General features: G+C 39.7%; 1 protein-coding gene across 1 annotated transcript; it reads right to left on the bottom strand.

Annotated features, from left to right (window-relative positions):
* Positions 1 to 14,896: 14,896 nt before the first annotated feature.
* Positions 14,897 to 16,117, bottom strand: LOC109210528 (condensin-2 complex subunit H2-like). The gene is made up of 3 exons (XM_019373952.1): positions 15,998 to 16,117; positions 15,763 to 15,921; positions 14,897 to 15,617 (listed from the first exon to the last, which is right to left on the bottom strand). Exons 2-3 carry the CDS (start codon positions 15,835 to 15,837, stop codon positions 15,264 to 15,266), a joined length of 429 nt encoding a protein of 142 aa, XP_019229497.1. The 5' UTR covers positions 15,838 to 15,921; positions 15,998 to 16,117; the 3' UTR covers positions 14,897 to 15,263.
* Positions 16,118 to 23,879: the final 7,762 nt, after the last annotated feature.

Raw genomic sequence — 23,879 nt, 5'->3', positions numbered from 1 at the left:
TATACCATCGCTAAGTGCACTGCAGCAATCACTTCTTTTTTGAACTGTTTCCAATGCTTCCTTTTAATCTTCTCCAACATTTACTTCACTCTCGTATACTGCACTTCATGCCCTATCCATATATTCAACTCTTGCCTTACTGTTGTTATCCATCCACATTTAGCAAACAAATGATCCTGAGATTCCAATGCATCCTCATTACACAAAATACAGTGAACATTTTCAACCTGTATTTGCATCCCAATCATCCTATCCTGTCAGCAATTTCCCAAGTGTTGCTAGTCAACCTATGAATTTGTGCTTAGGTTGAGCTACTGCTGTCCATACTAAATCTGCAACTTCCAATTTTTGTTGTCTACCAATTATTGCAAGATAGCTATGATCAATAGAGTACTTCCCTGTAGGATTTAGAATGTATCTGCCCTGTAACTACCAGTCCCTCATCCCTTCTTTTACTGAGTTTAGCTTTCTCCCATACCAACTGCTATCTGAAGGTGGTGAATGAGTCCATATATCATGATTTGACTTCATATAAATCCCATGAACCCACCTTACCCAAAGTGACTCCTTGTTCAATATTAATTGCCATACAAGTTTCCCAACTGAAGCTATATTCCATTCCTTACATCCCTTGATGTTTAGACCTCCCATGCTTTTAGGACAGCAGACTTTATTCCATGCAACCAAGGCAACCTTCCTCATCTCTTCCTTTTTTCCCCACAAATACTCTCTGCATAATCTGTCTACTCCTTTCACCACACTTTGAGAGAGGATAAAAACATTCCCCAAGAAGCTATGGATAGAGAATAAGACAGCATTTACTACTTGAAGCCTTCCTGCATATGACAATTGTTTAGAGTATGTGACATTAATTCTGTGTGTGATCTTCTCAGTCAACATTTGTCAATCCATCTTATTCCATCTCCTAGGGGATAGAGGCATTCCCAAATATTTGATAGGAAAAACTCCTTCAGTGAATTTTGTTCTAGTCAGCAGTTGTGCTTTGATTTCATCTCCAACCCCAGCTACAGAGATGTTTGACTTCTCCATGTTGGCAATCAATCTTAAAACTTTAGTGAAGTGGTCAAGGGATTCCATCACTCTATTCACAGAACTAGTATTGGCTTTACAAAATATCATCAGATTATCAGCAAAAATAAGATGAGTCAGCTTGATCTCTTTGCACATTGGATGAAATCTGAAGTCTGGTAACCTGCTGATTATACTCAATGTTCTGGACAAATACTCCATGACCAAGACAAACAGCAATGGTGACAAAGGGTCACCTTGCCTCAGTCCTCTCTTACCAGCAAAATATCCATGCCCTTCTCCATTAACTTTGACTGTGAACTTCGCAGTAGAAACATATATCATGATCCATTGTATAAATTTGTCACGAAAACCATATCCTCTTAAAGCTTCCTCTAGAAACTCCCAGCTCACCATGTCATATGCCTTTCTTAGATCAATATTCATTAGGCATCTAGGAGTAGTCCTCCTATTATAATGCCTAAATAGATCATGACATATTAGCACATTATGCATCATAGGTCTTCCTTGTACAAATGTTGATTGGTTGTCTGCTACTATATAGCTGATTGTCGGCTTTAATCTGGAACATATCATCTTGGATATACATTTATATAACACATTACAACATGAAATAGGTCTATATTGGCTTGCATTCTCAGGAGCCTCCACTTTAGGTATCAAAGCAATGTTAGTAGTGTTTATCTGTCTAAGCAATCTTCTATTCTGAAAGAACTCCAATATTGCTTCAGTAATATCTCCTCCCACTATTGGTCATTCTGATTGTCTTTTTTTAGGGTTAAGATTTTAGTGGTTTTAATGAGAGAGAGCTCTTGGGCCGGTTCGGGTCGTGGGCTGGGGTGGAGGAGAGTGGATTAGGGCGAAATTTTGGGCCATTTTGGAATTGCTTTGGGCCCAGTTTCGATTTAGCTTAGAAGCCCTTTTCCTTGTTTCTCTTCTCTCTTTTTTTAATTAAATCCTAATCAAATTAATTAAGCGCCTAAATTAATTCCTAAATCAAATTAACTTGGAATTTAAACCTAATTACCTATTTTATCGTTTAAAAAATTGATTAACTTAAAACTAATGAAAGTAAATTACTACTTTAAAACTAAAAGCTAAAAAATATAAAAATGACTTGTATTTTTTTTTGTGATTTTTGTTTGGATAATGCAATTAACTCAATGTAATTAATTCCTAAATGCAAGTTAAACCTAAGATGACATGAAACTAAAATGTGACAATTTTTTATGGTTTTTTCTATGATTTTAAGATATTAAAAATGCATAAAATGCAACTAAATAAAGAAAAACTCCTAAAAATCCATTAAATTTATTTTGGTCTATTTTTAGGAGTTATTTCCATGCAGGACAAAAATTAGGTGCTCACAGCTGCCCCTCTTTGCTCGGAAACATGAAGAGTTTTCGGGCAAAGATAAAATGAGCAATTACAAGCAATTTTTGCCCGTTTGAAACTCCATGGAAAGTTTTTTTTTTTTAAAAGTGTGACCGAACCTTGCTTCGGAGGTTGCCTATATATCCTTGGCTATAAAGGAATCAGGTTAGTGTAGTTCTGAAAGTTTTGGTAGCTGGGACTACCGAATAGCTGTGATTTCACTATTGTTACTGTTGTTTCTGCTTGCTGAGCTCCTTATTACACCAAAATCAAAATGAAAAACTAAACTAACTAAGTCTATCAGCTACGAGTTACAAGATTCCTATCTATAAACCTTCTGAAGCTTGATCTTGAGTCTTGGTTGGTTCTTCCTGCAGACTCTTATCTGAATCTTGATGCTTGTTAGCTACAAGTACTGGTTCATTCTTCTTCAGCTTTTCAGATCAAGGCGGGACATGCAAAGCTTGTGACTTCACTTCTTGTCCATATCTTCTCTGCTTCTGTGTTTTTCTTTTTCTTCTTTTTTTTTTATTATTCTAGATTGAGACTTCTTATTTTGATCGTCTCGAACCCTATGTCTCGAGGTATAATCTGCTCAGACACCAAAACAAATGAACGAATGGAATTTTTCTGCCCCAGTCTTCACTAGGAAAATTTCGTGAGTTATTTGTAACCAAAACTCTATACTACTTCATTATTGAAAGCAATAAAAATCAGGATTTTGTATCCTTGGGAAAAAGAGATTAGGGAGCGGAGATCCTATATCTAAAATGAACGAGTAAAGAATTTGGAGGGGACTTCCTTTCCAGGTTGACCATTGCTGCGGAAACCATTTTAGTCTCTGCGTAGTTTGCTTTTGTTGCACCTGCTTCTTGCAAGGTTTCTTTGAATTACACATGTTTCCCCTGTTTTTTCAAACAAAGAACAATTTGTCAGTTTGAAACAATGGTTGGTTTTGTGGCCTTGAGCATTTCAGTCACTTGATCTTAGCCCGGCTTCTTCAATCAAGATCTTCATTGCTTGCTTGCTTTCTGGGGATTGGTTTCATTCCCAAACCCGGGGATCTTGACTTTTCCCAAACTTTAACGTGATGGTTAACCCGTGTTGGGACTTGGCCTTTTCCACCTTATTTTACCTTTATGGGCATTTGACTTTGATTTCCTTTCTTTTCAGGAGTTTTTGACTCCGAAGCATCGGCCATCACGGCTAGTCGAGGTCCACTTGATGTGTCTGCTGAGACTGGGTGCTTTCTTGAATATTGGCTCGTATCAGACAAAACCCTGTAAATCAATCTTGTCATCCTTTCTTTGTCTTAATTTCGGAACAGAATTGGACCGAAAGGGACACAAAGAAAAATAAACCATGGAAAGGGTAATGAATTTAAACGAGAGGTGTCCCTTTCTAGGAAAGGAAAGAAGGACTTATCTGGAGTACATGTGGACTTCAATGAACATGACATGCCTCTTGGATTGGATGCCCGATCTGTGCAAACCGTCTAGCTCTCATAAACTCATCATAACTCGTACCTTAAAACCGAGACATTGCCAGGACTTTGTCGATACTAATGACTTTAAGGATCCCCTTTTCGATCGGTGGTGCCCTTTGCGGGTCTTACTAGTTGACCTCTCTCATTTCTCTTCTCATTGTTGCCTTATAGTGATCTTTACGAATATTCACTAACAAGACTCTCTCATTTTCAATTTCTCTGCTTACCATCGCCTTACGGTATCCGTGTGGGTTTTCACCAATAAGACTCTCTTATTTTATTTCTCTCACTTTGATTGCATCGGATCCAAGTAGTTGTATTCTTCGATCCTTGAACATTCTCACCGATTGATCGGAAGGACTTGAAAGGATTTGGGTAAAAATGATTTGGACTGAATTACAACTTTGGAACCATTCAGGCGGGATCATCGCCGAACCATTATAACATCTGCCCCAATTTCACTTTTGGGGGAATTTGGATTTTTAGTTTGGTGTGACTGAACCCTAGAGAGAGGCTGCCTACGTATCCTTTCGGAATCAAGTCGAACGTAGTTCAGGGAAACTTTGTTATTGATTTTTTTTTCTTTCTTTTTTCCTTTCCCTTTTTTTCATTTTTCATTTTATTTTCTTTTTGCCTTTTCTTCCCCTTTTTTTGTATTTTTCTTTTTCTTCTCCTTTCATCATTTTTTTTTTATTTTCATTCATTTTTTCAATAATAACTTCCAGGTTTCAAAGAGGGTAATCAAAGGAGAGTAACCAACTCAAATGGTTTAAAAAGGGTTAATGATGTTTGGGTAGCGAGAATGAAAGCCTTCGTCATCACAACTGGAGAATATTAATACTATATGAGGATCAAACATAGTACATTTTGGCTGCATTTGCATTGACAGTTGTTAAAAGGACATTTCCTTCGATGTTTCCCAGGTAGAACGCTCTCTTTGGCAGTACTCTTGTTAGTTACCATGTATGGATCTTTCCAATATGGAGCCAATTTGCCATTAGCTATTCCAACTCTTTGTTTTATTTCCTTAAACTTATCTTCATTGCAATCTAATTCTTGATCCATCATTTCGGGGTCAGACAGCATTTTAGGATCTGGGCATGAAGTCCACAAGCATGTCATGTTATTGAAATTTGCACTTAACAGAACTGAAAAGAAAATAAGAAAAATGACAAGAATAAGAAAAAAGAAAATTCTTGGACAATGAAATATTAATTTCACTTTATTTTTATTTTTTTTGATTTTTTTTTTGAATTTTGAATTTTAAAGATAGAAGGGTTTACATCGGAAAGTAAGACAATAATGTAAAACATCTCAGACCCTGAAATAATCCGAACGCAGAAAGGATAGCAAGACTGGCTACCGAGACTCCCGTCTGATGGGGAACTTTCAGGCTTGACGACCGTTTTTTAGCTTTTCTTCTGCCTCGGCAATGGCTGCAATGAACTTCAGTGCCGGATCAAATTCCTCAACTTCACAAATCATTCTGACTATTGGCCCAGTGTTGTAAGCAGGCAACAAAGTTGTTCGTCACATCAAGAGGCTCTTCGTCCCGAAGAACGATTCTTTCAGCTTCAATCAAATCTTCAGCTGCCCTTTTGAGGTTCCAACAATCCTTTGTACTGTGTCTCACTGCTCCAGAGTGGTATTGTTAGAAATTGTGCGTCCGCAGACTGTATAGAGAATCGGGTTCTCTATGTGTTTCCTCTGACAATACTGATGAACCAAACTATATAGCGATCTAGTCCTATATCAGTTTGGTACAGTGCTAAGTTTGTGTGAGTCCACCAATTAGTAGAGTACCTGGTCCTTTATGGGGTTCTGTTGTGAATGCTAGTAAAGCTGTATGTAAATAAGGCAGAGGATTTTTACATGGAAAAATCTCGCACAAGGGGATCAGAAAACTACGACCTACACTTGTAGGCTTTTAACTTCACTAACTTGCAATCTCCCTATTACAAACCACTTTACAATAACCGTAATGCAAAGACTTCAACTAACTTGTGATGCTCTCATCACAAGCCACTCTATAACTATCCTAGTTACAAAGACTTTGACTAACTTGTGATGTCTCCACCACAAGCCACTTTGTCACACTACGGTTACAAAGGCTTTTGCTTATGACTAATCCTAGCCACAACATAAACTCATGGAGTTTATGGTTTTACAAAGGTTTCCTAATCAACGCTTCTAAGAAAGCCGGATAGGAGTTACAATGAAGAACACATAACAAAGACTCAACAACCCTAAGGACTTAAGATATCATCAATCTTGGATCAGATCCTTGAGGTTGCAACAACTTTGTTCTTGAGAGAGGTTCTTGAGCACTTGAGAGAATTTTCGTTTTCTGTATTTGCAAGTGTTGGAACCTGAATCTTGTGCCTTGCATAAGGTTTATACTACACAAGACATCCTTAGTGATGTCCAATCTCAATGGGAAGTGACTGTTGCACTGTCTGCTGCATTGTTGCAGGCAGTCACTTTCTACAGTTGCGTTCCGGCTGTATAGTTAAATTGTACTTCTGTCAGGGGAGCACCAAGGGATCAGGTTCCTAATCTAGTTCTTGTGCACACTGCCCAGATTGTCTTGAGTTGAGTAACTTGAATGATGTTTTGTATAAACTCATTGTAGGTACACCTTGATCACATCACTTGAAGTTATGTGAGCACTTTAGTTGGTCAGAGAATGAGTGGGCTCTGGAAACAGTGCAGTGCGGCAGAATCTTCGTTTCCAGTTATGTCCAATTGACTTTGTACTGCCGTGAGGAACCCACAAGAGTATCGGGTCCTTGTTTGGGTTCCTACCTCCTGAAGCTAAAGCAAGTTCATATTTGGCTGGAATCCGTTAGATGCAGTGTAATACAAGTGAATCAGGTTCCCTATCTGGTTCTTGACATTAAGTTTGTTAGATCATAAAAACACAAGGCAAAGATATTAAGAACCTATCAGGTATTCACATCTAGCATCAGCTCGGTGCGATGGGAACTCGGGGTTCGGCCGGTTCGGGGCCACTGCTGCAATAGATCTAGCCTGATTTGCTTTTGGAACAAGCTTGAATACGATTCACCAATAGGGGTGAACTGATTCTTTCTGAAAGGCTCTCTTGGGCGAGGATTGTACTGGGAACCTTTGGTTGGGGAATATATGGAGCTTGGTAAGGATGGGCTTTTCTGGAAGGTGGAGCATGATTTTGTGAATGATGTTGTGGCCGCGTGTAAGGTTGCGCGTTCATCGCCGCATAAGGAGGTGGTGCCACAGCATAAGCAGCATCTTCAAAGGGATAATAGTGTAGTGGGACCATATGAGGCACATATGATTGGCTGAATGACCTGCGGGGCCCCCTCGATCTTGAAGCCATCATGGCTCCCTCTTCACTCCCATTTTTGTTCGTCAAACCCTCCGAACCATTCTGAGCAGCCTATGATGTGGCCTTAAAAGCAGCATGACTCAAGATTAGACCTGTTTTTAAACCGTTTTCAACCATTTACCCGATTTAGATAGCCTCAGTGAACGGCTTACCCATAGCGGACATCATGTTCTGGAAGTAGTCTGCTTCTTGGGCATGTAGAAAGACCGTGACCATTTCAATTTCGTCCATTAGAGGCTTTACCCTGGCGGCTTGCTCACGCCATTTGACAGCATATTCGCGGAAGCTTTCCGCAGTTTTCTTTTTCAAATTGGACAAAGAGTTTTGTCGAGAGCGATGTCCACATTATACTGGAAATGGCGGAAAAAAATTCGGGCCATATCGTCCCACACGTGCCAATGGGTAAATCTTGATCCGTATACCACTCAGAAGTGATTCTAGTGAGGCTTTCCCCAAAATAGGCCATTAGCAGTTCCTCTTTTCCACCAGCACCCCTAAGCTGGTTACAGTATCTTTTCAGATGAGCGACCGGGTCTCTGTGCCTGTCGTACTTTTCAAATTTTGGCATCTTGCAACAAGCTGGCAAGTGGACATGGGGAAACATACAGAGGTCAGAGTATGCGACACTCTTTTGGCCACTCAGACCTTGCAAGTATTTCAAGCTTTGTTCTAGGCTCTTCATCTTCCGAGCCATTTCCTCTTGATCGGGATTTTTAACAACCTTTTCTTGCTCCACCGAGAGATCATATTGCGTAGGTTGAGTGAAGGAGTACGGGGTCACATATTTTATTTTTGCTTGAAGTCGTGGACCCTGAAAGGTGAACATTGAAGGCTCAACATACAGCCGTGGTAAAGTTTGTTGTGTTGTGGTGCAGACTGGTACTGTAGAGAACAATATTGGAGGTGTCCTGGAAATTGGCGCCTGTGGGCAAACCACAGAAGGCATGCCAAGACCATTAGATGGCATTGGAGGGTGCCCGCATGGGATGAGCGAGTTGGGCACAGGGGCGTTGGTAGCCTCACCTGACCTGGGGATCGACTCAGGGAACCCAGGGATTGCACTTGGCAGCCCCTACCATTAGACCAGGCGTCCCACATTTCCAATATGCGGAGACGCAATACCCAATTCTCTTCAGCAACTACTGATTCTGGTTGTGAAATAGCCGGTGCTAGGGTATCCTCAGAATTGATAATTGGTAGATGACTTGGAGGCCATAGGAACCTTTCCTTTGGACCTTCTGAAATAAGGATGGGAAGCCAGATTACCAACAAAACCAACCACCTAAATAGGACCTGTATTTTTTGCACACAACAAACTTGTTAGCTTTGAGACGCTTAACATATAGGAAATGGCACGTTAGGATGCAATGCACCTAAACAGTTAAACGTTTCTACCATGTGTTTGAACGGTTGCATGTTTCATTCCGGCCTTAACTAACACTTTTTTCACTCCGTGCCTCGTTTCTTTAATTTCTGCCTCTTTTTAATCACTCTTGAGTTTTCTCATTTTATTTCTGCGCTCTTTTATTTTTTGCACTCTTTTGTTTTTGTCACTCTTTTATTTTTTGTCGCACTTTTGTTTTTCTTTAATTTTTGTCACTCTTTTTTTTTTCTTTTTCACTCACTTATTTTTTTCTTTTTGTTTCAGTTTATTTTTCACTCAATTTATTTTATGGCTATGATCGAATCCGATGGGGATTGCCTACGTATCATGACACCGCATGAATCAGATTTTGCGTAGTTCGGAAAAAATCAGGAACAGACTAAATAAACTAACTCTTTGTTTACTTTTTATAAAACTCAGACTATGAAAGCGTTTAGAACAAGAATATATTTTTTGCATTTCATTTTTTTTTTCTTTTGGCATTTTTGAAAGAAAGGCTTTTAAAGAGGAAAGAAAATATTTTTGAATTTTTGGTTTTGATTTTTATTCTTTTTTTTTTAAAGAAAGACTTCTAAAGAAGCAAGAAAATATTTTTTTTTATTTTGATTTGTTTTTTGGATTTTTGTAAAAAAGGACTTTTAAGAAAGCATTTTAGATTTCTGAGTTCTTTTTTTCTTTAATTTACAAACGTACTTCAAAAGAAAAATGAAAATATTTTTGTACTTCAACTTTTCGATTTTTTTTTATATTACATTTACGTAAGAAAGACTTTTAAAGAAGAATTTTTTTTTGGATTCTTTTTTAATTTACAAACGTACTTCAAAGAAAAACGAAAATATTTTTGTACTTCAACTTTTCAGTTTTTTTTTATATTACATTTACGTAAGAAAGACTTTTAAAGAAGAATTTTTTTTTGGATTCTTTTTTTTCTATTTTTTTTTTTTTGAATTTTTGGGAAATATTTCAAAATGAAGGAAACCCGTATTTTGGATTTTAATTATTGATTTTCTTTTTATTTCTTTTTTCCGTATGAAAGACTTCTTTTTTGAGTTCAATTTTTTTTTTTTATTTTCAAAGGAAATGCTTCTAAGGAAGGAATTAAAGGAAATTGATTTTGGATTTTTAAAAAATTGGGGCCGAAATCGATGAGGTTTGCCTACGTATCTCACATCCGGTGAGAATCAGACTCGCGTAGTTTGGTCAGTTTTGACGGAACAGGAGAACATGGAACTTGAATAATTTGGCTCAATTTGAAATGACCTTTCTTTTTCTCTCTCTTTTTTTTTCGGAATTTCGGTAGAGTTTCGAAATTTCAAATACCTATATCTCAATCTTGATTTTTTTTTAATTTAATTTTCTTTCCTTATTCTAGAAGCCGGTCAACATACAAGCCGAAGCAAATAAATGCGCAAGTAGCACGTAAGATGCATCAAGATGGTCTTTTTAATTTCGATACACCTATCCTAGACGGACCCAACCCCTGTGTTGAGTCCCCAAAGTCTAATGCACGTGATGCAAATAAGCGTTCCTACTAGGGATCCGGCATGAGGCTATGTTATTCTAGGTTTAAAACCTGGGAGTATCGTTCTAGACGTGGCTTATCCGAGCGAACAACTCGAGTCTGGTTGGGGGGGCAGCGTACCGGGAATATAGAAGCTTCACCGGCTTTGCAACTTGTCCAAACCTCGTTCTAAAATTAGGATATGACTCTAACAGAAAAGAAGTCACGCGAAACGCACACTCCCCGGAAGATTTAGAAGGTTCAGAGAAAAGAAGGGTTTCATAACAATTTTATATACAGTTAAAACAATATCAAAAGCGGTAAAAAGGCGGCATTTAGCACATTAGGCTCAAACATATAAAAATCAGATAATAGATAAAATCCAACTATAACAATTATTCTAAGCTCGAATTCTGAATCCTGAACCAGAAGTTCTGGATTCTTTTCCCCAGCAGAGTCTTCAGAGCTGTCACACCTCCTTTTTCCCGAAGGGATAGGGAGTTTTTCCAATTAAAGTGACATTAATCGAAATGTGATTATTTATTTATTTTCAGAGTCGCCATTTGGGATAATTTATGGTGTAACAAGTCACCAATTTATTTAAAATCTCAAATCGAGGAAATTGACTCTATTTTTTGTCTGCGAACACAGAAGACCGAGTAAGGAATTATGTTAACCCAAGAGAAGATGTGAGGCACTCCCGAGTTCCGTGGTTTTAGCACGGTCGCTCAACTATTAATAGTTAGCCCAATATTCTGATTAATTACATGCTTTAAACCTATTGTGCTTTTTTAACTTTATTACCGCTTTTATTTATTCAACCTCTTTTCAGGATTTATGGAATTTATTTGAACGAGTCATGATGTCGTGCACTCGTTGTTTTTGTACATTTTGCGAATCGCGTCACATGAAATGCACCCGCGATTTACAACATGTTTATTTTAATATTATTCGAAGTTATGGTCGGGTCACATGAAATGCACACCCGAATTTGGATTTATGTATCGTAACTATGCCACAGGAACCGTACCCATAGTCACGTATTTATCATTAATCGCGCCTAAATCAAGTTACGGGTGTTCATGATATTCCTAAAACTAATTTGGATACATTCTTCTGACTTAGCATCACTCATGGCCTCTTCTTATTCCTTGCCAAGAAAGAAATAACTCCAATTTTCATCTATCCAATTTAACAACTCACTTATATCACCCATAGTATATTTAACAACTCAAATGAATTAATCTTTAAAACTAATATATAACCCAAATAATATGCAATCGGTACACAACTAATATGAAAGAGATTAAGTATTTTTCATAGAGCAAATGGAATCCACTATGAGCAAATAGAAACACTAATATATCAAAGCAAGTGTATACTTAAAATGTGAACAAATACCGAGAAAAAAGGATTCGAATGGACCTTTATATTGATGAATAAAGCTGAAAATTTGCAACTCAATCGGAATAACAAAGCAACAATCGTTGGACTAAAACACCGAAATTGCAAATCGGAACCTTAAATCCGCACCGGAATCAACCTCGGCGTGCGACTGAACAAAGACCTCCTCTGCCGTCCATTTTACCAATTTCAATGCTAACACTAAATCCAAACGATCGCTGTATCAAAATCAATGGACAATTGAAAACTTCCTTTTCTTCAGTTATAGCTTACGTGCTTTTGGAGCAGCTATGAGCGAGATTAGTGGAAAGTTTCTGTCCAATTTACATTTTCCGCATCTTTGTGTGTATGTTCTGTTCTTGATAATTAAAGAATGATAGAGGGTGTGCGGCTAGTTTTTTACTGAGGTTGGAGGAATTAGCTTCGGCTGCGGCTAAGAAGGAGATGTCAAGCTGCTCTCATTTTTTTTCCAGCTGTTTTTCTTTTTTGAGGTGTAGGAATTAGAAGATTAAAAGGTAAGGTAGGGTCCGGTTATAATTGGGTTTATATATGAGTGTAAGAATTGACATGAGCCATTGGATTGGGGGAATAGATGGTTAAGATTAAACCTTGCACTTAAATGGGCTAATGGGTTGGGAAGAATGGGTCTTTGTCTTGTTTGACTTAAATATGATGGGAAGACTAAAACAATGTAATATACTTATAAAAAAAATATAAAAACCACTCTTAATTAAGGGATTTTTTCCTAACTATTCCATATATGAAACCTTATTACCAAAAATGTGCATAATTTATTAATTACCCGCTCAGACCACACTTTAACTACAATTTATATACCAATCCATAATTAGGCAGATTCTGCCATTTAAAACACGCGGAAAAAAAAGGCACAAAATCTACGTTTGATTCTTTCCACATTAAATTCGAAATTTGAAACGGAAAGAGATCTGATTGCTGCGTAATTCTCTCTTTCACTACAATTCAAAACAACGCAGAGCTTCAGAAGCTTCAACAACGCAATACAAATTGTAGAATTCAAAATTGTTCTTCATCGTCCTCAGTACTCAAATTGTCGAACCTATATCTTTTCTTCATCTTTTTTCTCTCAACTACACGAAATCATGTCAAAAATCCCAATAATGCTAAAATTGAATGGGAATTGGGATAACTATGGCAGATTTAGAGATTTTGAAGTTGATGCCATTGTGGTAGATGAGAATGCAGGTTTGTGTAGTTCGAAAATGCTTAGAATTTTAGTTTTATGATATTATCTACAAATTTACTACATATATACAATTTGACTACAAGTTCTTTATTTGGTGCAGGAAAAAAATATTTTAATATACAGTGTCTCCAGATTGTAGATAAATTGTAGGCAAATTGTAGTTTACTTATAGTTTGTAGTTAATTTGTAGATAAATTGTAGATAAAATGTAGATATATTAAAGATACTATATTTTTAATATTGTAAATTTTTTTTCTTTGTGTTTGTTCTGAAAATGTATGTGAGGGCTTCAACAGAACATATACATACTGTGTTGGATGGTGTGAAGCGGTACATTGTGTGTCTAGAAAACAAGAAATGTAGTTGTGGCCAATTCCAACTTGAAGAACTTCCATGTGTAAATTGTTTCCAGAATGTAGTTATAATGTAGGTGAAATGTAGTTAATTTGTAGTTTTTGTAAAATTTTGTAGACAATTTGCAGATTAATTGTGGATAACACATTTCTACGATTGGAGTATTTATTTCTTATTTTTTGTTGTGTAATTTATATTCAACTGACAGTTATATACAAATATTACATAGAACTTGGAGGTAAACATCTAAAAATTATGATAAAAAGCTACAAAATTTATATACAATAACTACATTGAGTCTTCACACAATGTAGATAGTTTGAAGATTATTGGCAAGGGAGATTTACGTCAAGGATTAAGGCGAGAGAGATGCAAGCAGAAAATTGGCGAGGGGGAGGGAAGCTGGAGGCAAAGTCGGCGACGATCTGATCGAAGGGCCGATGATCCCCGGCTTTGAGCAACGTCAACATCGTGTTCGATTCTCCTTTTCCTAACATCCTCTTGTTTCTCTCTCACTGGTAGTGTTGATGTTTTTCATGATTTGGGAGAAAGATTACTTCAACTTGAATCAGATGGAACTTCAAATTGGGATTTTGTGAAATTAAATGGAGAAAAAATTGTAGAATCGTGCGTCTGTAGAGGACAACTGATGGTAAACGTGAGGTAGTGAAGGTAAAACGTGGGGGGTGTGGGGGTGGGAGGAGAGATAGGCGGGTAAAGGTAAATGTGAGAATATACGCTCCTAAATTAACGCCTAATATAAATAAAGCATTAATTATACCCCTAATTTGATTTATGGTATATAAATGGTAATTTTGGTATGCTGAAATGTAATTAACACAAACCTTAAACATTGAGGGTAATAAGGTTTCATATATGGTATAGGAAGGTAAAAATCCCCTTAATTAATCACAATAAACTACTAAAATAAAACTAAATATAAAAGTTGAAACTATATATATTTTTTTTTGTATTTACTTTTAATTTTTAAATACTAAAACAATAAAGTTAAACTAACAAAGTGGTAATAAAAAATAAATTAAAAATCTATAATAACTCAAGTAAATATTTAAAATACTACAACAAACTTAAAAATTGTGTGGGCCAAAAGTTACCTGCTTACAAACACAAGTTAAATACTTCCACCCTTCTACTCAAAACCCTGCGATTGCTTTGAGATGGAAAGGGTACTTTTGACATTTCCACAGTTCTAAAATGTTAATATTATACTTAGAAACTTAATTAGTTAAATGAATTTTTTTCGCACTTCATGCTTACATTCTTTCATTTAATTGCTCGATCAAGTTGAAAAATGTGAATAGCAAGTAATTCTGATGCTTGTAAAGAAAATATTAAAAAGGACGAGTCACTCAAGGGTCGCAGACACACCTGCACGGATTACAGACGACAAGTTAGAAGAAAGGCAGAGGAGCTAACAATACCCGACAGACAGGGACGGATAATTGTATTGATAATGTCAGAGTCGAGTCAGTCGACTTCAACATTTTCTTAAAGTGAACATGATTTTGAGACGACTCAATACATTCATGTCAAAATCAAGAAAACATAAAATACTATGACACTAGTATAAGAGTGACTCTTCGTTGGCTGAATAAACCACCTGGATCACACACACACTCTCTCTCTCTCTCTCTCTCTCTCTCTCTTTCATTGTATCAGCTCTAGTTCACATATCCCAGACGGGAAAAAAAAATTGTAACCATTTCTGGAACATAAGTCTTGACAAAGTTAAACTTGAGCTTCTGTAGAAACAATGGTTACCGATCATTTGTTGGTTTAATCTATTTAGTTCTACATACACACACTAGGTACATTAACTGGAAACTCATGACATATTACATCTCGTTTCTCCATAGAAATGATCAACGAAAAGTTAGCTCTGCAACACCTAAAAACTGTTACAGTCGTCCTTGCTAAGCACAACACTGAGCCTAATTAAGTTATGAAGAAAGAAATATTACAAATTTCAGCAGCCAATTGGTTATTGGTTATCTGGGGAAAAAAATTGGTTATCATTTATCATTAAAAGTGCATCTTGGGAGAGAGAGAGAGAGGGAGGGGGGGGGAGGGGAGGGGGAGGGGGGGGGAGGATATACATCACAATGCAGTATGCAATTCAACTGGTTCCACTATTCTGGACTTCCTTCTTTTCTTGCTCTCGGGCGTGCACCTAGTCCCACTAACATTTCCAAACTTCACCGCAAATCTGCAAGCTGAACTGGGTGCTGAAGGCGACAAACCAAGAGGTGCTTGGTTTTCTTTACCTTTGTTCTTTCGCTTTCCAATGTTCCGACTGGAAGTGGAAGAGTTTGCTCTCTCTTTCGGAGACTGAAGCTGCATCTTCGCCCTATTATCACGCCTAAGGAGTCGAAGATAGAAGGGATTCACAGCTGTATAACACGTGAACTCGTTTGTTCTACCCTTTTCCAAATCAACATCACCATTATTTACCTGCAAGATTTTATTCAGTAAACAAGAACATAAAAGGATAAGACTGCCCGTAGAAGCCACTGGCGAAAAAGATAACTGTATGTTCTTTTATCTAGTTTAAGCTACAGCTGAATCAAAGTTGTAATTCCTCGACAAGGGATAATACCAATTGCAGAAGTGCAGAAAATGTTCGAGCAACATCATGCATCTTTTGGCCCATGACAACATCAGAAAAAGACATCAAGTTTGTACTATTCCCTTCAAGGGATAACTTGCCCAAAACCCGAGCCCCATATTCAGCAATATCAAAGGGTGGATGTGAGTCCTGTATGCAAACAATGGAGCATTAAGAATCTTAACTCAACAGAGAACATAAGAATAAGTACTGTTGGACTACATACTTGTTCCTCCAAGTTCTGCTCGATTCTCTGCCTCCATGTTGAAACTCGAGCAGCCAGTTCACTCTGCTTTTCAGTTTCAGCAAGGTTATCTAGAAGAGCATCCTAGACAAAACATTAGGTTAACAAAATGATCAGTCAAGACCAAAAAAAGATCCAAATAAGTAGCAAATAACATTTTTGTGAATTTTTGGGAAACTAATAAGCCATTGCAGTCGAAGGACAAAAGCACGAAAATGTGTCAAGGTCTAAAGCAACTTTAAGTGCAATTTCAGAGCAAAATTCTTTCCTAATAAAGGACCAAAGGAAAAAGATACTCCCTCCATTGATACATCATTGTTAGTCTGTGGAATTTTAAGTGCGAATTCAGAGCGCACGCTTTCCTAAAGAACGAGCAAACATGAAATGTATGCCTCCATTGATACTTCATTTTTAGTATGTTCTAAAACTAGACACGTTTCAATATTTGGGAGCTCTTTAATCTTTACATTTGCCCTGAATGAAATGCTCCAATGGTTTCTTTTATTTCCCAGAAAAAAATCATCTAATGGAATGACATGACATGTTGAAAACCACTAGAGATATTTTTGGTCTGTTATATTTTTAGCTTATGAGCTCTCCTTTATAAATTTCTATTTCGAATCAAAAACCGTCAGAACAGATAAATTAGACGAAGCAAACATATATATGTAATGCAGGAAAACAAGGTATAAAATGCAAACAGCAATTATATGGACAATGAATTGAAAGAACTTGCAATTAGGTGAATTATGCATACTAAAAACCACACAAAAAAAAATTCAAAATCCCTTTTAAAGTTTCTTATTTAGATGCATGTTTAGTACTCCCTTCTGTCCCAATTTTTGTGCACACTTTCCTTTATAGCCTGTCCCAAAAAGGACATCACCTTTCTATATTTAGAAATAATTTGAATTTAAAATTCCCTTTTTACCGTTAATTGAGATAATTTAAAGCCACACAAATGCCTAACCTTGTTTTGGACCACATAAACTAGGACGGAGTGAATAATCACTTTTCTTATATTAAACGTCTAATTTCGTAATCTTCATAACTAACTTGTTCATCCATAAAGATTTCTTTTAACAAATTAGCATATAGCTTTGCCAGCTATATTTCCTTGTCTAGTGGTACCCTTCTCAAGATAAAGTTCTTGGACAAGGCAGACGCCTTAATGTCTTTGGTGCTAGCATAGTTGCATTAAAGTACCACATAAGCGAGACGAAACACCCCCGTTACATTGCTAGATTCAAGGCTTAAACAACGCCTTCAACAACACCATGATAAGATGTTTAGAGGCCATGTTAGTGAAATCGCCATCTTGTCCGATTTTGGATTGAAAAGATAGTGCAAGTTTATAAGCATGAACAAAACCTCATAGATGCATGGACCTACCGTGAGGCAGTGCGACGAGTTGTAGTTTTTTTTTGTGTGTGTGTATACAAGTCAAGATTAGGTAAGACTGATTTGAGGCTTCTATGGCAGTTCGGGCCCGGCCTCGATAGGATCAAGGCACAGTCCAAGGCCCGTTTAGGAAGCACTCGCCTCGGCAGGGTACGTCGAAGACTCACCATGGTGTCCCTCGAGGCCGTATGAAAATCGACGACCGTTATGGAAAGGCGGGAAACCCCCCGAGGGCACGCGATGAGGACTGACGGACTCTGCAAGAATAGTACAAATTGGTACTGAGCCGTTATACAGTTGTACTAGTAGCATTTCTTCGTCATTTATTAGACATGTACTGTGTTGGGATTCACGCCTCCTATATAAAGGGGGCCCTTGTCATTTTGTAATAGAACATATTGAGTAATATACAACATTCTCTGCTCACTTTGCTAACACAATTGTTCTATACATTTATCGCTTATTCTTTCATTGTTCATTCATTGCTCATTATTTAACCGTAAAAGGCCATCTTTGAGGTCATCATTATCATTGATTCTTTATCAATAGTTCACCCTATTAGCCTCATCTAGACCTCGAGGCCCTGCCCCAGCCATCTCGAGGCCAAGCATTGTGACCCTATTGGTTTGCATATCTTATTCTCTTTACTTAAACTCAGACATCTATTGCCTAACAACTAGTATTAAGATAAATCACGTATTTTTAGAACCACAAAATCAAATATAATTGTAAATACCATTTTCAAGCTAAACAGTTTGGCGCCCACCGTGGGGCTAAAAATAATAGTGATTGTTTTGGTGCTAGTTTTCTGAAAACACAAGTTATTCTTCACACTTTTTCTTGTCGAAGAATCTCTGATTTCAGGTCAAAATGTCTAACTCAGCAAATGCACGCGAAAACAACGGTATTGGGCTTCAGGGAGAAAACGGTGCAGACGTTGGTGTACCACCGCAAAACCTAAAGGTAGCACCAGCAGATGCCGGTGTACCACCGTAAAACCCAGGGGAGGCACCAGCGCAGATCCCCATCGACGTGACTTCACAGAACGTTGTGCATGTTGACGTAAGCTCTCCTACCGACGAAAGTGTGCGCGGTGAGGAAAGAGACGTTAGTCTTCAAGTCATTTTTGAAATGTTGCAAGCACAACAAGTAGCTATTACTCAGCTACAAAGTCACCAAAAACTCCTAGTACAGTAGCACCGGAAACGGCTCCTCGAGCCAAGAAGGCACCGGAGATATTGAGTAACAACGGGTCAGCAACAGACCCCGCTATTATGAAGATGTTCGAGGACCTCACCAAAAGAATATAATCAGGAGAAAAGAAGATAGAGGATAACGATAAAAAGGTGGAAACTTATAACTCGAGGGTCGATCAGATCCCGTGCGCACCTTCGATCCTGAAGGGCGTAGATTCAAAGAAGTTCATACAGAAACCATTCCCACAAAGCGCGGCTCCGAAGCCCATCCCGAGGAAATTTAGAATGCCCGATGTCCCGAAGTATAACGGGACCATGGACCCCAACGAGCATGTTACCGCTTACACTTGTGTTGTAAAAGGGAATGACTTAAAGGACGACGAGATCGAATTTATATAAAGACTAAACGCGGCTCGGAGATGTCCAAACATAAAGACTACGGTCGAACTTAAAGTCTACGGCCGAATTAACGCGGCTCGGAGACGTCCGACTGCCGCCATAAAACTAAAGGCCTCCAAATACTTCGAAAGTACTTCGAAAAGAATCGATTAATAAAGCTACCCTCGGCATAAGAAAAGGACTTCGATAATATTAGCTATGAACAATAAAAAGGCTTCGAAAACAATCAGCCTTCGATGGAAAGGTTTTGAAAACTCAACCTTCAAGCGAACCTCCCGGGGTGTGCAGCTATCGTCACATATCCACTCATAATCGAGGTTCTTGTTTGAGTTGTCGAAGAGTCAAACAAACGCAAAACATAAGGGCCAGCCTAAAAGAGCCTAAGGGCCGATGCGTAAGAACCTAAGGGCCAGCCTAAAGAGCCTAAGGGCCAATATGTTGAAAACCTAAGGGTCGATGAGCCTGAGTCAAAACTTGATTCGAGTACCAAGCCCTTAACAGTCAATTATTATCAGTTGTTCATCAAACACAACCTAAGGATTCTCATCCAAAAAAGTCCAACGCATCGGACTAATTGTCAATAGGCATCAAAACTCAAACCATAAACAAAACACAAACAAGTGAGAATTTATATAAAGAAAAACCGAAGGGTTCCTTTCTTTAATTATAAATAATGATACAAAGATACATTTGCAACACTCCCACGGGGAGCCCGATACAAAGAACGAGAAAGAAAAGCCTAATCTATCCTCGGGAACTTAGCCTTTCCCCTCGGGGACTATGTCTCAATCGGCTCCCTCGGGACCAGCTCCCTCACCGGCCTCCTCCTCGTTGTCTTCAGCATCGAAAACAAGGAACTTGGCGTCAAACTCATCCGCTTTGGCGTGTCCTATCTCCTCCGAGAGATCGAAGCCCTTATCGTGAATCTCCTCGAGAGTTTCCCTCCGGGATCTACATCGGACATATTCATCGCTCCTCCTCTCTCGATCAAAAGCCCCCGTCAACTTCGTACGAGCTTCACCAGCATCCTTTAGATAGATGGCCACCTTCTTATCGGCCTTTGCTCGAACCTCTTTGGCTTCTGCTCGAGCATCCACAACCTCGGCCTTCATCTTCAAAAGATCAGTCTCAAGCTTAGCAATCCTACTTGTCTAAACCAAATTGCTTTCTTGAGTATTACGAAGTTGTATCTCAAAGGCGGAGGCCTTATCCAAAGCATTCCTTTTGGCCGTAACATGAGCATCTATCTGTGCCCTCAATTCGTTGCATTCAGAATTAGCCTGGTTGGCTTCGCCCCGAAGGCGTTCCAACGTCTTAGCCTTTTCCTGCAACTGAGATATCGAAACATTAGTTTCCGAAGAAGGGGGAAGAAACTTGTATTCCTCCAAAATATGGGTTACCTGTTTCTCGAGCTTGCCTTCATAATCACAACATCGGTTCAACTCGTATCGAAGATGTATCAGCTATCTTGCCTTCTTGTCGCAAAAAAGCCTGAGAGATTTCTCCCTATTCAAGGCTTTACGCAACTTTGCCTCACAGCGAAGCAGCTCAGACTTGAGCTTATCAAATGCCTATGAGAAAGAAGGTTCGGCCAAAAATAAGAAAGCGCGAAGTTGGAAAAGCAATAATAAACTCAAAACGCACCATAAAGCAGAGTCGCTGAGCTTCCTCGAAGGTCGATTTCGCATCTACCAGCTCGGTCTCATTGGCCCCGATAGAGCAACCCGAGGCGCCCTATCCGGGCGGGGACACGACAAAGTCCATTTCCCTTGGAGTACTTCTCGTCGTCCGAGAACCAGCTGCCAAATCAGGTAATGAAGGACCTTCACCCCTCCTCTCTTGTGGAATCTCTCCCTCGAGATTAGGGGCCCCGAGCCTAGCAGGTTCAACAATCTCGGGAGGCCTCCTGGTTCGAGCCGTCAATATAGAATCATCCTCTCCAGATACGCTGATGTCCTCAGAGCTACCAATAAAGATGAGATCTTCGTCAGCGGCAACGCCCTCCTCATGCCCCCGAGCGAATCCTGCCTTGCTATGAGAATCCTCGTCCTCCGAGGATCTTTTTCTCTTATTATCCTTCCTTGATTCAGAAGTCGAAGGTCCTACCTCCTCCTCGTAGGGGGACGGTCTCACCTTAGAGAACTCACCGATGCCTACAAACAAAGAGATTAGCGTACGTAAAGGAAAGTACCCTTCGAGAGAAGAACTACATTGCACATACCATGGTGCTTAGCCTCCCATTTGCCCTTCGACAAATCTCGCCACTAGCGCTCGTCATAAGTCGAAGAGGCGGCCAGTTTGCGGGCCCATTCCATAAGATCGGGGACCTCATGTGGCATCCACGGGATCGCTGGGGAAAACGAAAGAAAAAGTCCTTACGAAATCTGTCCCCACCAAGAACAAAAATAATAGAGTTCGGTGTATCACTTACACTTGAAATTCCATTCTTCGGGAAACAGCAGGAACTCTGCGTTTAATAATATCGACAGTCCTCACTCGAAAAAACCGACTCATCCACCCTCGATCCTTGTCCTCTTCATCACTAGCGATAAAGGGCTTGGTGGATCGACGTCGTAGTGTAATTAGACCTCAATAATGCAAAGGCCGATACAACCTGATGAAGTGGCTAAGGGTAAACTCGAGTTCGGCTTTCTCAACAAAAAATCTCATCGTCAACACGATCCGCCAGAAAGACGGATGAATTTGTGACAAAGTAACTCGACATCTTCGGTAGAATTAGAGCACGAGTCAGTCGAGAGGACCCAACATAAAAGGGTACGTATACACATTCAGAGACCCCTCTACGTGGGTCGTAACATCCTCTCCCCGGAGGGTATCTGCAGCCTCACCTTTTCTCCCCATCTGCAGTCTCTCATCACAGCCTCAAGATGCCTCTCTTCTATTAAGAAAATGAACCTCGATGCATGTTCTCGATGACCCCAAACATCGAGAGGTTTCCCTATCGCAAAATCCCTCATCGTGAAGAAATAGTTTGAAGTCGGCTCGCCAAACGCCGGTGGTGTGCCACCAGCCGGAAGAGAAGCAGAGGTGGGACCTCCCTCTTTCTGATGAGCGGATTTGGGCATAGTAGCCATAGTTCTTCTAGAACAAGAAAGGGAAGATGAAAATTCAGGCAAAAACTTTGATCTGAAACAGCACTAGGACTAGCGCAAAAGAGGAACTCTATAGACAAAGATAGTTGCACAAAGCGGCAAAGCCTTCAATGAAAGGAAAGCAAGTATATATATAAGAAAATCGGCGACTATTCATTAACTTTGATAGCCAATCAGCTCTGGCAAAGCACTTATGACCTTCTGGGAAAATGCACCGACAGGGCCACTTCGGTCAATTCACAGTCATATCACAGGAATGATGCCATCGCACAGTGTTCGAGGGATCGAGGAGTCAAATCGACTCTTTACCAACCGACTGGGGAAAGATGTGCGACCGGAACCAGAACAACCCGACCTCAAGGGTCTCAGTCATTCCGAGACCAAGCTCGAAGGAGTTAAGTTCAAGGTCGAGGCCTGACTTTGGCATGAACATTAAAAAGCAAAACTCTGAAGACATTAAAAAAGAAAAGTCCTTTGAATTCCAAGAATATATTTACAAGGTACATTTACAAAAGTGCATTTACAAAAACTCACACAAGGAGTCCACATACAAAAAGAAGAGCAAAGGTGGCCTAGTCTTCATCTTCACTACTCCTCGAGCTACTTGAAGAGCCCTCGTCCGAAGTGGTCGGAGCTGCAGACTCCTCTTCCAAGGCCTTCGCTTCTCCGATCTTGGCAGAAAGGTCGTAACCCTTGGCGTGCACTTCTTTGAAGGCCTGCCTCCTAGCCTCTAATCGAGCATATGTAAGGGCACGAGCTAGCTTGAGCTCGGCCTTGTTAGATATCTCCCTGGCTCGAGCATTTGCTGCAGCAGCATCTTTCCGATATGAGGGTATAAGTTCATCGGCTTCCGACTTGGCCTAGGATAACACGGCGGCTGACTCAGCGTAAAGCACCTCAAATTTGTGAGCCTCCTCTTTAGCACCGAGAAGAAGACTCTGAGTCGAGGCCAGCTCTCCTCGAAGAGCATCCCTTTCCAGGGCCATGCTATCCTTATACCGTCTCAGCTCAAGGATCTCCGCATCCTTGGCCGCGATCTCTTCCCAAAGTTGCCCTGCTAGGGCATCCCTTCGCTCAATCTGCAAATTCCAAATCAAGATAATAAACACCAAATTATGACAACAAAATGTAAGCTCGTGATTACCGATCTACCTGCTCGACGAAGTTGGCCCCCTCTTGAAGCATTTTCTCCGAACCCGCCCGAAGGCTGTTTAGTTCTTTCTCCCTTCGGGTATATTGAGCCTTTAATTCATTTGACTCTGAAGCGAGCTTCCCGAACACACCCTCACAATGAGTCGGTTCAGATCGTAACTTGGAGAAGGCCTGGTCATACAGCATCATGACCTATAACACGAAGGGAAGAAATTAGAAAAGCGAAGATCAAAACTCAAGGCAAAGTTTATGTCAAAAATCACATGTTTTTGAAGTTCCGCAGCTTCCTCAAGAATGACTGGAGCATCGAGATCGGTATCCTCTTCAACATTGACAAAGAAATCTCCAAATGCATCATCCCCTTCCCGGGGTGTCCCCACATCGGTGAGTCCTCCTGTTCTGGGCATCCCGTATTTTCCCTAGGGAAAACGATGGGCCTGATTGAAGACCGCCTATGACATCAACCTCTATCGAGGCTTCCTCTCGCCCACGAAGGGCTTCGGAGCGGGATCCTCCGAGCGCGCCAACCAAGTACTCATCGGCGCAAGTTGTATCCTGTTCAATGATCGACTCGGGACTGCACCCATATCCTCCTCGAGGGGC

Source organism: Nicotiana attenuata, unplaced genomic scaffold, assembly GCF_001879085.1.
Source record: "Nicotiana attenuata strain UT unplaced genomic scaffold, NIATTr2, whole genome shotgun sequence".
Lineage (NCBI taxonomy): Eukaryota > Viridiplantae > Streptophyta > Magnoliopsida > Solanales > Solanaceae > Nicotiana > Nicotiana attenuata.
This window is presented reverse-complemented; position numbering and strand designations above follow the sequence as displayed.

Bases quoted from the DNA above. Each gene is read 5' to 3' on its own strand.
- LOC109210528 (XM_019373952.1), bottom strand. From the start codon at position 15,837: ATGTCTTTTTCTGATGTTGTCATGGGCCAAAAGATGCATGATGTTGCT. The intron at 15,618-15,762 runs GTATTATCCCTT...AAAATCTTGCAG, and splicing joins TTTCTGCACTTCTGCAATTG to GTAAATAATGGTGATGTTGA.